The sequence below is a fragment of the Paracoccidioides lutzii genome (assembly GCF_000150705.2).
Source record: "Paracoccidioides lutzii Pb01 unplaced genomic scaffold supercont2.20, whole genome shotgun sequence".
Lineage (NCBI taxonomy): Eukaryota > Fungi > Ascomycota > Eurotiomycetes > Onygenales > Ajellomycetaceae > Paracoccidioides > Paracoccidioides lutzii.
The window spans coordinates 99,074-117,755 of NW_015440966.1; the positions used below are offsets into that span (position 1 = coordinate 99,074).

At 38.7% G+C, this 18,682-nt stretch overlaps 5 protein-coding genes across 5 annotated transcripts; 1 reads left to right on the forward strand and 4 right to left on the reverse strand.

The window, feature by feature from the left end:
- Positions 1-2,092: 2,092 nt before the first annotated feature.
- Positions 2,093-2,774, reverse strand: PAAG_06754 (hypothetical protein; the record flags this gene model as incomplete). The annotated part of the gene is made up of 2 exons (XM_002791162.1): positions 2,093-2,288; positions 2,449-2,774. The coding sequence occupies 2 exons, from the start codon at positions 2,772-2,774 to the stop codon at positions 2,093-2,095; spliced, it is 522 nt and encodes a 173-aa protein (XP_002791208.1).
- An 835-nt stretch (positions 2,775-3,609) lies between these two features.
- On the reverse strand, positions 3,610-4,022 carry PAAG_06755 (hypothetical protein; the record flags this gene model as incomplete). The annotated part of the gene is made up of 3 exons (XM_015845996.1): positions 3,610-3,723; positions 3,832-3,856; positions 3,934-4,022. The coding sequence occupies 3 exons, from the start codon at positions 4,020-4,022 to the stop codon at positions 3,610-3,612; spliced, it is 228 nt and encodes a 75-aa protein (XP_015700431.1).
- Positions 4,023-8,021: 3,999 nt separating this feature from the next.
- Positions 8,022-8,305, forward strand: PAAG_06757 (hypothetical protein; the record flags this gene model as incomplete). Its single annotated transcript, XM_015845997.1, has 2 exons — positions 8,022-8,123; positions 8,165-8,305. The coding sequence occupies 2 exons, from the start codon at positions 8,022-8,024 to the stop codon at positions 8,303-8,305; spliced, it is 243 nt and encodes an 80-aa protein (XP_015700432.1).
- Positions 8,306-9,241: 936 nt separating this feature from the next.
- Positions 9,242-9,472, reverse strand: PAAG_06758 (hypothetical protein; the record flags this gene model as incomplete). The annotated part of the gene is made up of 2 exons (XM_015845998.1): positions 9,242-9,363; positions 9,400-9,472. 2 exons carry the CDS (start codon positions 9,470-9,472, stop codon positions 9,242-9,244), a joined length of 195 nt encoding a protein of 64 aa, XP_015700433.1.
- Positions 9,473-12,015: 2,543 nt separating this feature from the next.
- Positions 12,016-13,923, reverse strand: PAAG_06759 (hypothetical protein; the record flags this gene model as incomplete). Its single annotated transcript, XM_002791167.1, has 1 exon — positions 12,016-13,923. The coding sequence occupies one exon, from the start codon at positions 13,921-13,923 to the stop codon at positions 12,016-12,018; it is 1,908 nt and encodes a 635-aa protein (XP_002791213.1).
- Between the last annotated feature and the right edge of the window lie 4,759 nt (positions 13,924-18,682).

Consider the following 18,682-nt stretch of genomic DNA (forward strand, 5'->3'; position numbering starts at 1 on the left):
CGTCAGATCCTGCTTTTCCTTCCCGCCCTATCTTGTCAAGGAGGTGAAAAAAGTGGGTGGGTGACAAGAGATGAGCGGAAGGGAGAAGTCAATCAGGGAGGTCAAGATGGTCAATTTTAAGGGTTTGGAGAAGTGTTGAACAGCCAAAGCATAGATTTAACCAATGGGGATTTTGAAGACAAGGGAAAAGTATTGAAAAGGACTAAAAAATCGAAAGAAAATTAGGGGGAAAATAATATGAATTAACTAGGAATGTATATCGATGGTATTTTCATTTTTAAAGAGAAGATAATATATTTTGCTCACTTTCTATTTTCTATTTTCTCATTTTTTTGTGGTTTCGACGGTTCATACATCCTCCAGGTCTAGGAGGGAAACCTGTCATATGGAATATGAAGGACTCCTTATTTATCTCTTTTCATTTTTTGTTCATATCTTTTTCTAAAAAAAAAAAAAAAAAGAATAAATAAATAAATAAATAAATAAATAAAAATAAAGAGATACCACAAATGATATCGAGGTAGAATATAGAAGAGAAGAGATCCTTCACCAATTTTTTTTTAAATGGAAACTCCATCAATCACGCCTGGCGCTTTTCCCCCTTTCTGATAAAGCATAAAACACGTTGGATGGAAACGAAAAATAGTGGATTTCAACGCCTCTCTGCTCACTCAATAGCCAATTATTAAGGAAAGCGATGGGAGAGAAAGAAAAATGAGAGAGGGAAAACAACAAGAAAACGCTCCGCAAAATAATTGTCTCCAGAAATAAAATCATGCTTAGTGAGATGAAGATTAGAGGTGTGTTTGGTAGTAGAAGGGAGGAGAGGAGGGTTAAAGCCATATCGCACACCGCATTTGGTAGTAGTAGTAGTAGAAGAAGAAGAAGAAGAAGGGGAGAGCAGAAAGCACAGGGAGGGGTAGGGAAGTAGAGTCTTTGAAACAAATGAAGTCGCACTGTCTCAGTCTCAGCCAAGGATTTATATAAGAATACTACTTATTATTTATCCGGCCAAATCGATGCGATAAGTAGCCCCCAAATACTAAAAGAAAAACATATCCATTCCCGTCTTCCCACCGGCAGTAACAAACAACGTTTGTCATCCAACGAGAAGCTCACGATATTTTTTTTTTTTTTTTTTTTTTTTTTTTGCTGCAAAAAAAAAACAACCCAAAAAAAAGAAAAAAGAAAAAAAAAAAAGAAATAAGGAAATACAGAAGGGGCGCATTTGTTATGAGACCTACGAGAAACCGAATATGAGCACCGCTTTTTCCACCAAGGTCAGGGGTGGAGGATATGGTGCCAGGGACGTAGGAGCATATCCGGCTTTGAGAAAAATTGAGAGTCGCATAATTTTTTTAGCCGGACTTTTGCTTAAGTCAGGGTTTCCGAAATGGCGCTGACATCATTTATAATCCGTGACGATTCAATATGCTTTTTTTTTATTTTCCCCATTTCGATGTTTTGATCGTGTGATGTCACATGCTCACAAAGCGCGACTTGCCACTGGCTGATCGAATGTTTGGGTTTCGGACTGTTGACGGCTTCTCCTTTTAAGCATTTGGCAGCAGACGTTTGGCAGCAGACAGGACTGGCTAAAAGGGCAAAGGTATCAGAGAGCAAATAAACCTTGTTTTGTTTTATTTCTAAAACTGACAGGGTATTTTGGATCAATGGCGGGGAAGCTGACAGCATGGGCGCACAAAGCCAGTTCGTATGTGTTGTAGTCGACCCGTAGGATTATTTTCTAAGTGCATGTCTCTCAGGAAATGAAGAACTAAAGGTGATTGATGTGTTGTGGACGACTTTTGGTTGGCTTCCTCTTCTGTGTTTCCAAGTGCAGACTCCACAGCATTAAGATTAAAGGTGATAATATAGGCGGTAACAAAGGGCTATGCTAAGCTGTTGATCGAAGGTCGTAATGCGTAATTAAGTCATGAATGGTTTGAAGATGGTTCGTGGGTTTATGTGTGTCATTGATTCCTCTTTCAGTCGTCGATAGGGGGTCACAAATCGTGTTTGCGGAGAGTGTTTTGAGAAAGGAAAAGGAGGAAGGTGTATTTCAACCCCATCCCCCATAGTATTTCACTGATTACTTCTGGGGCTTTTTCCCTTTCCCGACGCCGCTGGTTGATGTAACCTCTGTCTTCGCGGACATGGTTCGTGTCAGACCACCAATGTAGTCTTGTAGAAACCTATTTTCCATTTCCAATTTGTCGTGGTCCGACTTGACTTCATCAATGCGTTCCACGAGTGCTTGCAGTGATGATTGTAAGATAAATGCTTGTCTGCCAGGGGGAAAGGTTAGAAACAGATAGAGTAAAGATCTAGCACTCTGAACGGGAAAATTGTAGAGAGTAGAGGCAAATATTACAACATTCCGACATTCAAGACATATCGCGCACGAAGATAAGACAAAACATTAGATTGTAATTTAGGAACACTCACTTTTCTAGGAACTCTCTGGCTTCTCTACCTAGTCTCTCAACATCAGCAGAGTTCCTCCTGGGACTCATGGCGCGGGCGTCATCTGATGAGAATTCCTCCTCCTCAATCTCGATTTCGGGATGGTCGCGAGGGACCAGAATGGAGGCACTAGGTCTCCGCTTCGCCAAACGGGGACGGTTGGCCCTGGATTTTTGGTTATGTTCAGTATCAGATGCTGTGGACGATGACGAAGGAGATGAGACAGGTACGCCGTTTCCATTCGCGTTGTGAGACGGCATTGCCGGTACTGGATCTGATCGCTGGTCCACTCCAGGTCCAAGAGCCATACTATGGTATTTCCGGACCTTTAATTCTCAAAACGAAGATCCGCAAGGTACAACGTAAAAGTGGAAGAGAGAGAAGGAAATAGAGGATTCCCAGGACTCCGATAGTCACCCGAATGACGGAAAAGGACAAGAATGTTCACGGCGGACTAAAATATGAGGTTGTCTGAAGAATGGAATGTTTTATGTCCACGATTGGGGGGGGGGTCGTTGAGGAACGACAACCAGGAAATCAATCCAATATGCCTTTGGATTGAGGAGTCGTTCTCTATGAAGATGAGAGACAATCCGCAAACTGAATCAAGAGTCGAGGGAGACGGGCGGATTTGGCGGTATAAAAATGGAGCCCGTATATATGGGGAGTAGTTTAGATGTGTGCGGCGAGAGATGGAAGGGAGAGCGAGGAGAGAGAATATAAACCGGAAGAACGAAGAATTAGAGAAAGAATAGATATGGAGGGCGTGTGCGGCGAGAGATGCGAGGGATTGAGAGGAGAGAGAATATAAACCGGAAAAACAAAGAATTAAAGAAAGAATACGCAGTGAAGGTATGGACGGCGTCTGGCGAAGCAACCAGTCGATCACCCCGTGAGGCGTTAAAAAGAGTGAAATGTCAGAGCGAAGAGTGGACGGAGAGTTCTTAGCTGTCCAGGTGGGAGGACGTATCTGGCAACGGTGAAGCAAAAAATAAAATTAAAAATATAAATAATAAATAATAAAAAATAAAAAATAACAAGGGAGGCGCAGGTTAATATGGAGGGAGAAGATAGGCGTTTCTCTCACCTGAGTCGCTGACGGCGTTGCGCTGAGAGGACCGTTTCTCCCAGTCGACCAGGTCGTCAGTCGCTCTGGTTGGCTCTCACGTATATTTTCTTCCCTTTCCCTTTCCCTTTCCCTTTGCCTTTCCCACCGTCACAGTGAAGCGGTTGGAAGCTTGGCTGGGGGATGTAGGACTAGGGTTCGAAGGTTTAGCGCTGGTGGAGAGTCGACCCGCATTATTGGTCACATACAAAGGGCGGAGAACGTTACACCGCACAGTCAGCCGATGAGGCAGCGCGTACTCTTATTTGCTGGGGGTACCTGGACCTGGTAGTAATGTCAACTCAATTGTATCATCTGGTATTAGCGGTAACTATCCTTTATTTATCACCCGCATACCATACCAATACCCAGTGTGTCCAGCCAGTACGGAGAACTCTTCTCCTGCTCCCCGCTCGGTACTCTGTGCAGGAGTTGCCGTGTGTATCGCCATCTTGAAGGGTTAGAATACGCCGACTGCCTTCGGAGCACGCAGTGCGACCGGGAATGCGCTATTATTGCACTCGGCTTCAACGTCAACCACTCACGTTCACTCAGAATCAATTATTATTATGTTACCCACCCCCCGCCGAAGGCGATGCTTGTTGTCTCTGCCATTTTATTATTACCACCATTAATATTCTCTTCTCGCCAGTCCTGGCTGCGCAATATGCAAAAATACGCAAAAAGTATCAGCATGTTTACGAAAATAAAGAGAAGAGCTTAAGGTATTTGCTTTATACCGGTTAGTTATCTCTGCCCACACCATCCATTTCCATTAGTTCAACATGGGATTTAATTAATCTTTTGACATATGGCATGGAACCTCGTCAAATCATCTTGGTTTTGCTCCGATAGAATCTCCACCCTGAGAACAGAGCAACGAAACACTCTTGCATTTTGGCTTTTTTGTACGGAGTATGTTGTGCCATAAATATGCATTAATGCGTTTCGTACCCTTGACCATGAGGCTTTGGTTTGCTGTTGGTGGAAATCACAGTTCTGTTTGCTCAGGACACCTGACCAAAAAGCATGGACATCCGGGCCGCAGGTGTGGAAGAAGAGCCAATGAGAACGTTTTCAAGTTATTCTTCATCAAGTTTAGCCCCCTGATTTAAGAGGGTGGATAATACCCAGATGGAGTACGTACAGAGTACATACCAACACATTTATTTGTCCCTAGGTAGAACCTTCATCTGAGATCATATATATATTTAGCCGTTGATGATGTCTGCAGGGATATAGACGTGTGCAATGATCAAACATTTATTTATCTCCTGAATCATTGAATAATAAGCGCTCATATCATCTTATCTCATGTGTGCATTGACTGGCACTGAATGCAAAACTCAGGAGTTTTTTTCTCTTCTTCAATATCAAATTTTAGTTCTACTCTTTTATCCCCCGTTTCACAAGGGTTTCACAAAGAGGTGCGCCTGACATAGGTTACTCGGAATGCCCCCAGGTCTTGATCGACAAAAAGGAGGTATTATTGTAGAGAAGAGTCTTACTTAGAGCTACGAAGCCATGATGATATATATACCAGACCAAATAAGGAGCGGAAACCTGTGGAGATCAAACATTTATTTTCAACACTTGATTCACTTCCCACTTGATATGCCTTCTCCCTTGCCATTGAAACCCGCATTGGCAGTCAGGTAAGCTCCGTTTGCTCTTCTCGAATGACCTCAGTTGCAGAGAGACATGGCCCAGTTCAACCATGCCAAACCAAGCTGCCACAAGGCTCTGGCAGAAAAGCGCCACTGGCACCTTTGGGAAACAATTCTACCTTCAGGGACCAAAACTTAATCTTGCTTCCTAGAAAGAACCGGGAAATGCCTCTTGGTAACTATGCACCGTCTCATCCGTTTATATCTTGTAACTGGAACTATAATAATCCGATGGGCGACCTGACAAAGTGCTGCGGATGAGGCCGTGAGACGCATGAAGTTGCCGGGCATTCATCATAAATAAAGTCTCAGTGCTCAAGAGCGTACATCTGGGGCCATGCTGCCAATTTTCAATTAGGGAAGCTCCACACCGAGTTTACAGCGCCACATGAGTGCTTGAGCAGATGAGATGATATCACCTGCCAGATCATCTGCCCGAGACAGTGTGTGATTTGGAGAGTATGAATAGTACTCTTCAATTATTCATGCTCTGCACTTTAGTTCTATTCTCTATTGACTAAATCAGGGAGTGATTCGAGTGACCCACTTGAACATATCTTTTTGTCAATGGGAACATCTCGATGCTGGACACTAGGAAACTCATCCTTTAAAATTCAACATTGACCAGCTGTGCAAGAAAGTGGTTTCTTTGTGCCCTTCTTCAGTTTCAAAATTTCCTGCCTCTGGGGCCTGCCCTCCAGGTTTCATTTACCAAGAAAAGAGTCGATTTAGGGTGTAGATGAAGGGTTCTGGGTTGGACCTTGTTGGGATGGCATCCGTTGGGACTTTGAAGGTGGACATGCAACGTATTATCACTATTTAAAACACGATAGCGGTCTCATCCATGGAATGATTTCGGAAACCATCATGTCCAACGAAATGGAATTTTAATGACAACATTTAAGGAGAACCTTTCCAAATATGCTTCTTCTTCGTTGATGCTGGCTTGGGAGACTCTCTCCTTCGGAGTAGCTGGAGGCAAACCCCCAAGGCCATTCTAAAGCTCTGTTAATGAACACATTCAGATCCTCTTCACCGGGTTAAAATATCCTTCAACATGCACTGAAAAACTACATATTCAGAATGCTCATGCGCCAATAATCTTCTATGAAACCTTCCCAAACGAATCATTTTATCTCCAAAGAATATCCAAGGTTCGTGACTGGATTTTGTCGAGCAGGGTACCCAGCATTTTGTCAAGAGGATGAAATCCTTATGTTGCTACATTTTCAGTTTTCAATGAAGAAATATAACAGACCGGCCCGCCAACCCCAACGAGGCCACTGCCCTCTGTAGTCAGGCAGTTGTTGCGGGTTTAGCCATTTTAGCGCCACAAATGACCGCTTCCTGAGATCCCGAAGAGATGATTCTCCCGTCACTCGAGAATTGCTTATCGTCCCTGGTTTGACTCCATTTTTTTTCGTAGCGGGGAACAACTGGAGCTATAAATAAACTGGACTGCAATCGGATTCAAAAAACTGTACTCTCTATTCCCTGACTTCACGAATTTAGATATGACGGGATGAGCAATTGTTAATGATTTCTGGAGGTGAAGGAGGAGGGAGACCTTCGACAAGAATGAGAGAGTCAACCGGGCTTTGTATATACTGTGCAACCCCCTACTTACGAATGATACGATACCATTAGGGCTAATGTGAAGCAACAAAAGAAGACCATGAGGACATCAATATGTTACCGTTTGATGCGGACTAGTTCTAAACATGGACCAAAAGTTGAAGAAATAATGCTAAAAGACTGACAATATTACCGGGTGCCTGAGGGCTCACTCTCTCAATTTTATGGAGCTTTTGCTAGGTAGTGCGAGACTCGGTTTCTTAAATTTTGTTGCAAAATGAAATGAAATAAAGTGTAATATAAGTGCTGTATGTATCATACACGTAATATATGATTGTTTTGATAATACTTAAAACTGTTCATTATCACGCACTTTTCGTTTCTCTGTTGTTGATTGCAGGAGAAATTTGTCAAGGGTGTATCAAGTTTTTTATTTTTATTTTTATTTTTTTATTTTTTTTAATGCAAAGCGTTTTGATCAAGTTCCATTGGTTCCGATTGGCGGGGTTGTGGGAGGAGGGGGACCTCTCTTGATATAGAAATGATATGTATTAGTTGAGGTATTTAACTTCTGATTGTCCGTTTCAAATTCTGATTTATATTATGGCAATGGGCAAAGCTTCCGAAGAAAGGAAAAGCAAAAATCACTGAGCTCAGGCGATGGTCAATTCTTTCGGAGGTCGTTGAGGAAGTTGTGTTCCCCATAATTTTTCTACTTTCATTCATTTCGAGGAATTCTAAGTCAACTCGGAATTGCACGATCGCTTTTCACCAACCAGCAACTGAAGGGGTTTAAAGTCCTTATGACTCGTGTATTTCTGCATCCATAAACCATGTCCTCTCCAAGTCGATCTTTACGCCCATTCGGCCGGTATACAGCGTCCTGAAGGCCGATCATCATGATTGGGGAAATCATAATATGGGGATATGGTGTTGAAATGATCTTCGCCGTAGTATGACGAAGCAAAGTGGTTTGGTTTTTTCGAAGTTAGTTCTAGCGTCTGCTCCCTACGCCATAAATACGCCATTTGACCAGGGGTCGTTGCGGAGCGCATCGTCTCAACTTCTCACCACCTGTTTGTCCCTTTTGTTAGTTACATTTTGTCCTTGATGATTTTGAAAGGTTTGAATCATGGCCTTAGGACTGCTTAAACTTAAAAGAAATATCAGCCAGCATCCAGAAGCCAGCGGAGAAAAACGCCTCATAAATGGTCGAAATATACCGCGATCAGTTTCTAATCAACAGAAGAAGCCATGATAAAACACAAAGAATAAATCCGTTCACGTCATCATCTTGGCAGTCTATAGCGGTAAGTTTAAGGTAATGAGAGACTGAATCATTGTCCAATAGACGAGACAAACATCGGAAGCAACACGCTGGGAGAACTTTGCGGGAATGGGCAAAGAGAAAGGGGCACAGTGGGAGGTATACCGCAACTCATACGACGTCTTTGAATCGAACCCAGGAAAGGCTCAGTTTCATGCTTCCTGACTTTGCCCCAGAGTCTTGGCCATTGCAAGAGTATGAACAAAGCGACCCAAGTATACACAACAAAAATACAGCCGTTGCCCTGACGGCTCCCTTTCTGTTTTACAGACTCAAGCCACATGACAGACATCTATCTCAGTAGCAGTTCGCTTAGGTCTACCCCTCTGGGCAGGCTAATCTTTAACGATTGCATCACACGTGTTTAGTTTCTGGGTCTTGCAGTTCCACCTGGTCCTAAGTTAGTGAGCGCACCAGCTTCAGCCAGTCATGATGGACTTTCTGTTGAACAATCATTGGCGGCTGGTAAAATATACGCATCAAAGGCGGACTTTCTGGCACTATTGTTATCATCGAGGTGAAAAAGGACTTCTTCCGGAGGGGGATCAAATATCTCCATGAGAATTTGGAGACTACTCGTATGGTAACTATTTTCATTTTCACATGTACTGTACAGGGACATACCTGTTTTGTTAGTTTTCAAGTGCCCTGGAGGAGAAGGGGGGGGAGAGGGGGGGGGAATAAATCGCTTCATTAATAGTTACTGGCGCTCAACTTGCAAGGAAGATCAATCGCGGGACAGTGTGGAAACAGCAAAAAGCAGCGGAGAAAGGGCAGAACTCCGCATTCATACTAGACAATTATGGTCATACATACCTCAGGCATAGCACGTACTATTAATTAGTATTCAGTAACCCTATAATCCACAGATTAAAACTGTTCCAAAAAACCCCGCGCTTGATTTTAGGTCCATGATAGTGCAATCCCGTACTGTGGACAGCGGGCCATTTCCAAGTCTCACCAAAACAAACGGGGGAAGGCAGACAAAAGGGAAAGGAGAGCATAATATTATTTAAGTTCTGCACTCTTCGCAACATTTCTCAGCTGTATGTATGTATTATGAGAAAAAGAAGGACGAGAGTAGGTTGAACAATAATACTTTCAATCTTTCACCTCGGTTTCGTCATTCCGTTCTGGTCGCTTATGAGTTTCCGGTTCCTGTTGTTTTCCGCGGCTCCATCCCTCCTTTTCTTGAGTATGGCCCAATAGAAACCGTTCCTCGGCTAAGAATTAGCACATATTCATGCTTATTATCACACATAATAGTGCGATCTTATATGAGGAGGGAGGGAGACGACGCGATTTGAGAGCCTGTGTTTTGAGATACTTCATAGTGTCCCTCCGCCCATTTCTTCATTTCCAGATTTGCAAGCTATAAAAACGTTATAAAATATCGAAAAATGTGAGGCTGATACATTCATCCTCATAGGTTCGGAAGATTGAAATCGCGGGGGACGTGCGTGGTTTCTTGCCCCACCGCCATCCCTGTCGCTGCCTATCAGTCTATCTGATTGGGGGCTTATCCCTTCCGTGGTCTCACCCAAAGATTCCGATTCTCTCTTTTCCCTGATGCTTGTTTGCGATTGGTTGTGAAGCTGATGCTTTTTATTATCAAACTTCAGTATGAAGTTCCATCCTCAAGGCCGTATTGATGTACTGTTATGTATCACAGTGCCAGTAACTAAATAACCTTCAAATTCTCGTATGGAAAACTGTAGCAATACGTACCGTTTAGAATACGTCGTCATTAGCCGCGAGCTTCTTTAATCTCGCTGGGGATCAACATTTCGCTCAGCGATCCCAAAATACATGCCCTGTTCAGTTAAAGACCATGCCTAAGAGATTGGGACACCGTAAATTTCTACTCCATTCGCCGGGTGAAATTGAGAAATACGATAATCTATCAAAGGGCCATGTCTGTCAGCTTATCCCAATTTTCAAGTAATTCTCCACTTCCATCTCTCAGCTCATATAGACAATGCTGAACACGCGAACTGCACAAGTATGTAATGTGCGTACTTCGTCTTCATTACCCCCTGTTCAAAAGACCCATCTTCTTTTTGCGGAAGGGTTTCGTCATCAACTCTGAGGGAAATCTCGGGGCGTGTGAGCACACACAAATCGCACAGTTCCATGTGGTGGAAGAAAACGTCATGAACGATAATCTTTGTAACCTCGGCCTACCTCTTGTTCGATTTGGCCATACAGAGGAAGCGAGACGGGACAATGGAGTGTGCTGAAGCAAAATCGCCCGTTGTGTAAAAGCGTGAAATGCAATGTGTGTGCGTGGGTCTTCGAGGATTTTTCGGCGGCAAAGACGATCTGAAATGGAAAATCTCTCAACCCCCTTAACACATATCCAGTATAAAAAGGCGAGGAGAGGATACACAACTAGCCCTGATACCTAGTCTTAACCCTAACCTACCCTAACCCTGGTGTTGAGGGCAGTGAGACTTGAATAGTTAGAGATAAGGCTCTGGTGTTCGGTAAGGTATTTCCTATCTCTTCCAGCAATGCGTAGGCAACTTCTCTGGCATGTCTACAACTAGTTACAGTTTGGGAAATTTGGAATAAACAAACAAAGCAGACCTTACATACAAGCCTGCAAGGGCTGCATGTAAATATCCCCTGTCAAGGGATTGGTGCTAGGTTTAGCTATTCCCCTTTAGTTTGCTGTTCCCCCATCCCTCATCATCATCCCACATTTCATGGACTGAGAAAGCTCTTGCATGCCACACTTTCCACGGCACTGCAAGCTAAGCAAGCTTGCCATGTCAGACAAGAGCAAAAAGGAATGGTGAAAAAGGGCTATTTAAATTAACATGACGTAACCGATGCAGTGTAGTTTACCCTTGCTTTACGCATGCCGTTTTTTGCGATTTTGATTCTGCAACCCAGCTCCATGGATTCATTTGCATTGCTTGCAACGGCTTGGGCCAATGCCAACTGCTTATTCCGGACCGTGCGCAGGCCAAATGTGAAGAAGACCTTTGTTATTCCCTCGAAATTTCTCGATTTCTTCTGCTTGGAGAGTGCAGAGTACCTATACTTGTGTTTGCTTCCTGCATGGACAGAGATTAAATGCAGTTATGCATTTGTCTTGTATTTTCACTGAGAGAACTTAATGGGTCGAGACTCAACTAGGAGCTTGATAGAAAAGGACAGGAAATTTTCGCGATCTCATATAAAGTTCGCAGAATCCAGGGTGTAAGAGAGCGCAAACCAGATGGTCTTTTCGAGATTTGGAGTGTATCATTCGGCAATGCACAATGCCCGTTTTCACGCTTTCATAAATCACGCCATTAGCCTGAATATATACTATGGGAATCACCTTGCTACTTCCCGGGGCAATTAGCATACACCTGGACATAAAATACAAGCCTGCTAGCCTATAATTCAGCAGGTGTTCAAGTCCTCTAATGAGGGCGCAAAGACCTTATATCATGAGAGTTGAAACACCAACAGGCCTGTATGGCCATATTTCTGGCTTCAGGACTACACCAAAGGATGTGAACGAAGATGAAGTCTTATTCAATAGGAATGGAGGCTTGAGTTTATATTGTAAAAACAAAACAGAAGCACAAAACAGTATAAATAGAATCGTCTTTACTTCCGCGTGAACGTGAACGATATATCCAAAAAGCATAACGCCAGAGTCCTCTATACCAACAAGTGCAAGCACACCTTATATCTGCAATCCAAGGGGAAAAGTAGAGAAACGAAGAAAGCTTCCTATGACACTCCCCTTTAACGGAAGAAGCAGAGCATCATGCAGGGAAAAACTAGTCTGTAGGGAATCGAGAAGTATGTATATCAATGCCACCATCATCGTATGACGCTCCAGTCATGGGGGAAAAGTTCGCCCAATCTGCTGATTAACGAGAATTCTCCCATTGGTACAATGCCCGTAGAACGGCCACTGCGCCAGATTGGGATTCAACGGTACGGCCCCGGCCACGATCATTCACATCTTTTGAGAATGCCAAATCCACGTTGTCGGGATCTATGACGGATGTTTCTTTCTTCTTTTTTTTTTCTACTGGAGACATTCGATGCCCTCTAACGCAAATTTCATCGAGTGTGCCTACATGTGGATGGTGATAGGGTTCGTCACCATCACCTGAGAATGGCCCATCATTCATGCGATCGATAGCACCCTCTGGTAAAGGGGATGTCTGGTTGGAATCTGGATCGTTGTATGGATACTGTTTCCCCCACCACATACCAAACTTTCCTTGTTCATTTTTTGTCATGTATGAAGCCTGAGCGTTGTGTTTGATCCAAGAATAATAGGCAGCGCATTTCTCTTGATGCCAGTCGTAGTCCGGCCTTCGAGGTGGGGAATATTTAGCTGTTTGCTTGTGAAGTGACGAAGATAGAAATTGTTCTTCTTCGGGAGAGATACGACGACAGAATTCAGCAAAATGATGGAAGAAAATGCCTTTAAACGTGTGCCCATTCTGGGAGCATTTCCCTGAGCTGTCGCAAACGTCCTCGAGGACTCCAGCCCGTCCCAACCCTTGCCATTCTTGATTTGATGTGTCAGGCCACCCGGTCGCCTTGAGCACATTCTCTATTAGTTGATGGCCATCATCTAGGTAGCTTTTATCCCCAGTAGCAAGCCAAAGACCCCGGGCTCCGCTGAGTATAACTCCTTGGTTGTAAGTGTACACCATCGTATCCAAAACGTCACATTTCTTAGTGCCAGGATTAGGTTTATCTACCCATCCATTTATATGGAACCCATCGGCATAGAGCCCATTTTTGGTTGTCATGTTTGAGTTTCTCAGCCACCGGTATGCGGTAATCGCGGAGTTCAGATAGTCAGGGTTATGGGGCTTGGAGATAACACCGCCTGAAGAGGAGCTGGAGGCTAAGGGTGAGTCGATATCGTCACCAGGAAAATATAGATACATGCCAATGCTCGCAGAGATGAAAAGTTCATTGGTAATTGCATTTTTATACGGCTCTAGGTATGGGCTCCAGATCATACCGCCATCGCACAAGGCAGTATCCCATCCCTGCGAAGCTAGCTCGTAGAACAATCGAGCTCTGTGAGCAGCAGGCCTTCTGAACTCGGTGCCGTACCAGGATGGTTGCAAGCTTTCATTCACCTTGGAGTATGAAGAGTAATATAAGTTTGAATGTGTATTTTGGAACTTAATGTTCTCCAACCAGTCTAGTACCACCCACAACATGTCATCGTACGCCTGCATTCTCAAGCTAAAGGCGTTTTCCCCAAAATAAAAAGTCGACAGCTGAAGAAAATAATGATTTATCAGGTTTTCGTAGACAAGAATGTCGAAAGGTTCGGACTTGGGAGTGGTAAAGCCGCCCGCGGCAACCGATTGACTGTCATTTAGGACAGCACCGAGATTTGTACTCAGTGTGGAGAGTGTGGCAGAGACGTGTGTTGCCAAAACTGCTGCGGTCCAGTCAATGCTTGTTGGCCAGGTCCCTTCCCAAATTTCAAAATATGATGATTGCATGACATCCAGGGCGTCTAGCAGCTTCTTCAGGGTGTCCGTGGGAGCTCCGTCAGCTTGTATGCGTTTCTGTGGTTCCGAACCAAAACCTCGCAATGGAATCGACTCCGGGAGATCATTGAGTAATTTCTGCTGTCCATCGCTGCGGGAATGACTATCGTGAGGATCTAGGTTGTACTCGAGCGGTTGCGCCAGCGCATCAGCGTGAACGGATAGGCATAGGAGAAAGCCAACTGTAAAGATAACGGGATAGATGGAGCGAAATCCATATCCCGGACACCAAAACCAAAAGTCCATTCCGTCGTTACATAAACTAAGCCTTTACCTAAGAAGACTTTCTGGGTTTAACCAAAACTAATAATGTGTGGTCGATAGCTGGAGGGGAGGTATGGACAAAGACATTTAGGCTATCTCCAACAAGAGATAACTCATCGAGAACTAAACGAAGGATAAACGAAAGTAATGAATCAGCTAGCAAACGACAGGTATAATGACTAGACGCGCCATTGAAAGTCCAAATGCCATGCAAGAGATGTGGTTGGAAGATATCGTTTGGGCAGTGCAGGTTAACTGCAGCGTTGATGTTCTGCACCCTTTGGTGAACCGGTCTTAAGTTTAAGCGGGCGGACGAAAGGGTAGGGCGTGGCATCGACTATTCTAACCTACGGATAGGCGATAAACCCAGCCTGACCGCCAGAGCTGTTCACTCCGGCTCTGGATCCCATATTAACTGATCTGACTTTTTGGCGTACATAGGGCTTCGAAAGAAAGTCCATCGGGATTCCTGTTGGAAGCACTGATCCCCAACTCCTACAAGATACTACGAAATACGATGTCGACAAGCCCTGAGGTGAACCCTCACGAGGTCGCGCCCCGAGCGATAACTACCGCATAAACGTCAGGATGCCTCTTGTCGTCTGAACGCCTATTTGGATGGTAACTTCTTTCCAAAATCTGTCCAATATGTTGTTGTTTCTCATTCATATGACCTGCATAATGGAGCAGATTATCAACAAAGTAGCTAACTATCATATGCTTCCGTAAACTCTAGACTATTTAAACACGCCTTTCAATATAATAACAGCATGACCCTCATTTATTCAGGGTCATGGGTACAAAAATAGCTATTATGATAGTTTACAATTCGTCAACATTCCGGGCATTCAGCTAACTTTATTGAAGCTATGGCGTATACCTTCTCACCCTTGACGTAATCGGACACTCCCTTTACATACCAAATGAACCACTTTCATTCATCAATTAGTTATTCATATGCCAATCATTTTAACGTAATCAATCACCTACCGGATCACCCCCACCATTCTATTTGACAAACTTTCAGATTAAGCAACAACCACGAGGAATTCTATACAGAAATTATGTAGGATAGACACTTAGTTGGCACTGCCTAATACTATATCCAGGGGTATTACGCTTGCTGCAGGTTGGGGGTCTTCACATCCTAGACCCTGGGTTCAAATCCTCAACCCCTTCCTCTGTATGTTGATCACACTCCTGAGGTCTAGCAGTCCCAGCTAATGCATCTTGAGCTGTTAGGATTTCTTTCTTTGCTATATAAAAATGTGATTTCTCTCTCTTTCACTTCTGCCTGGTATTGACAACTCTCAGCACTGTTTTTTTTTTTTTTTTTTTTTTGCTACTATACCAGCACTATGCATGACCAGCTAACATTTCTTCTTTATTCCCTAGCTGTACAATAAGTGATTTATTATTTTTCTCAACTCTAGTGATCATTCATTCTGATTGTTGAAATAAGTTTTATCATAAAGTTAATCTCATTAAAGTTGTAGATAGATATTCTTCAGTATAATTTTATATTTTTTTATATTATAATTTATTTAAACAAATCATATATATAGAATTTTTCAATTCTCATATTAGAATTTATTGATAGTTGTATTTATATAAAAATCTTATTTTTTAATTCATAATATTATTGTATATAAATTTATTGATTTAATATTTTTCTATAATAATAAAAATATTGAATTTATATTTTTTAAGTTGTAAATTAATCATTTTTTATATAATTATAATTTAAAAAGATTATTCTCTTTTATTTATAAAAATTATTTATTAAATTAGAGATTTTTTTTTTATAAAGATCAATTTTTAATTTTTTAAGTATTTATATATATAATTTAATTATATAATCTATATATCAAAAAGAAATAGAAAATATTATATAATTTAAAAATAATTTTAATAATTATAATTTACAGAGTTTTATAAATTTTAATAATTAATAAAAGTTTGACTTTTTAATTATAAGTTTTTTTAATTATAGTAATTTATATACTAAATTTTTTAATAAGTATAAATGATTTGAATAAAAATAATTTATTAGATAATATTATTTAATAAATAATTAAATATATTAAATAAAAAATTTTTTTAATTAATTAAAAAAATCTTTTTAAGTTATTAAATTTTATAAACTTTAAATAATAAAATTATTATAATAATATATATTATTTTTTATATTATTTTTTAATAACTATATAAATTTATAATATTTTAAATTTTTAATATTTTAATTAAAATTTATCTTTATAAAAAAATTTTTTTTATTAAATAAATAATATTATAAATAATTAAAAAATTTAGTTTTTTAAATTATAATTATATAGTAAATAATTAATTTATTATTATAATTTTTAAAAAAATAAATTATTTAAATTGAATAAATTATAAATTATTATATTTTAGTTAACTAAATTTTAAATTAAAATATTGTAATATTTTAATATTTAATTAAATTAAATTAAATTATATTAAATTAAAAATATAATATTTTTATATATTTAAAAATATTTTAATTATTATAGTATTATAAAACTTATTAAATTGAATAATTATTTATTCAACAGATATAATATATAAAATAATAAGATTTTAAATTTTATTTCTAGTTATATATTTTATATATTAAATTTAATATTTAGATTTATTTTATTTTTACTTTTATTATTTATATTGAATATATTTTGATATTATTTTTTTATAATAATAATATTAATTATATTATATTTAAGTAGAAATTATTCTAATATATTAAATAATTTAATTATAATAATAATTAATTAAAAAAAATAATAAAAAATGAATAATATATATATATATATATAAGCTTAATTATAAGTATAGTATATAACTATAATGATAATCTGATATATATTAATGATATGATAATTATGATACACTTTTTCAGTTGAGTGCTATCAAACATAAATTTGAAGAGATTACTCAAATAGATTATGAGTAGAAGATGTAAATGTTAAATTTTCTTATAAATTATAAATATCTATTGAAGGCATAAAATAAGAAAATAAGAAAGTAAATAAATAAGTAAAAAATAACTAAAACTAGTTTTAAAACAGATCTGCTAGCAAGTGATAAGATCTATAATATTCATTAAATCAAGTTGATATATAAATAAGATATATTTTTATAACTTCAATAACTTTGTAAATCTGTTATTATATCTAATATTATATTAGTGATTAGCACATGTGATACAGATAACATTGAGATCTATAATAAAGAGAGTTCTGATAAACTTATAGAGACTTTTTTTTCAAATTTTAAAATCTGTCTTCATATTATCAGTTTATATTTTTTTTATTAATTTAAAATAATCTATCACTACTAATATAATTATGATAATATTATTTAGCTGAGTATCATTATTAGCAGTATCATTGAATTTAAATACTTAACTTTAAATAACTTCTGTATTAAGATAAAAGATAGTAGTTATAGCTTTGAAATCACTGAAATCTGCAGAGAGTATAATATCATCTGCTACATCTATGATGATATAGAACAGATTTATATTCAATCTTCTCAACAGTGTAATCATCACAGGCTGAGATGATCAGTTATTATATAGACTGAGATGATTAAAAATTATAACTATCTAGACAATAATATAATAGTCAATCTCACAATTACTCTGCATACAAATAATATGTAAATGTGACAATTACCTAGCAATTACACTAAGAAAAAAGAACTATATAAACAGAGTCTTCTCTAAATTTATTTTTTAAAAATCATCTTAGTATTCACTCAGATAGCTTATATAATTGATAATTGAATATCTGTTCACCTGTATTTAAATTAAAACTATAATATAATACTAAAATCAAATACTTTTCTTACTCTTTTTAAAGTATATTTTTAGATAAAAAATCTCTGAGATTTTTTATCTTCTTTTATTTTTAAATCTTTGAGAAGACTGCTAAGATGTCAAAAAAAGTTAGAGAGTCTAACAGTTTATAAAGATCAAATTGAAATATAATAACTCTGACTAAGAGAAATATAAGATCAAGAAATCTCATATTAAAAAAATATTTTCTTTTAACAATTGAAAAAATTCAGATTAGATATATGAAGAAATTGCTGATCTCATAAATGAGATAAAAGATACTTTAGAAAGAGTTAGAGTAGAATGATATGAGCAGAGAAAGCAAGTGAATAAACTTGATCAGCAAGTAAACAGCTTGATAAAGAAATAAAATATCTTACAGTAGATAGTGAACTCTTTAGTCTCTCAAATCAGACTAATAAATACTTAACAGATATAGTATTTAGTTAAATTTGATGATTTTAAACATCTTATCAATAAAAAAAAACTGATATTTGAAAACTAACTCTTTTAAATAAAATATAAGCTAGCTGTCAATGCAGATCACTTTTTAACTGAAGAAAGTTATATTGTCTATATTGAAAACTGAACTGATGATGATGTTGTCAGATACTTAGTCTTAAGAATAAAGAAAAATTATTCTGAGAAGTTTAAAATAGCTGAAAAAATATACAGAAAATATATAAAAATATCAATAAGCTTAAAAATACAAATATAAAATACTGATGACTAATAATGAGAAATGAAGATAACTATTATATATTTATAATTAAGTTTTTATATCTGACTGATGAAGCTCAAGTTTACAAAAATGATTATAAGGCAGATTTTATAAGATTTTTTTTGATCTTTAATGTATGATTGCAGCAATTTGTATCAATTGCA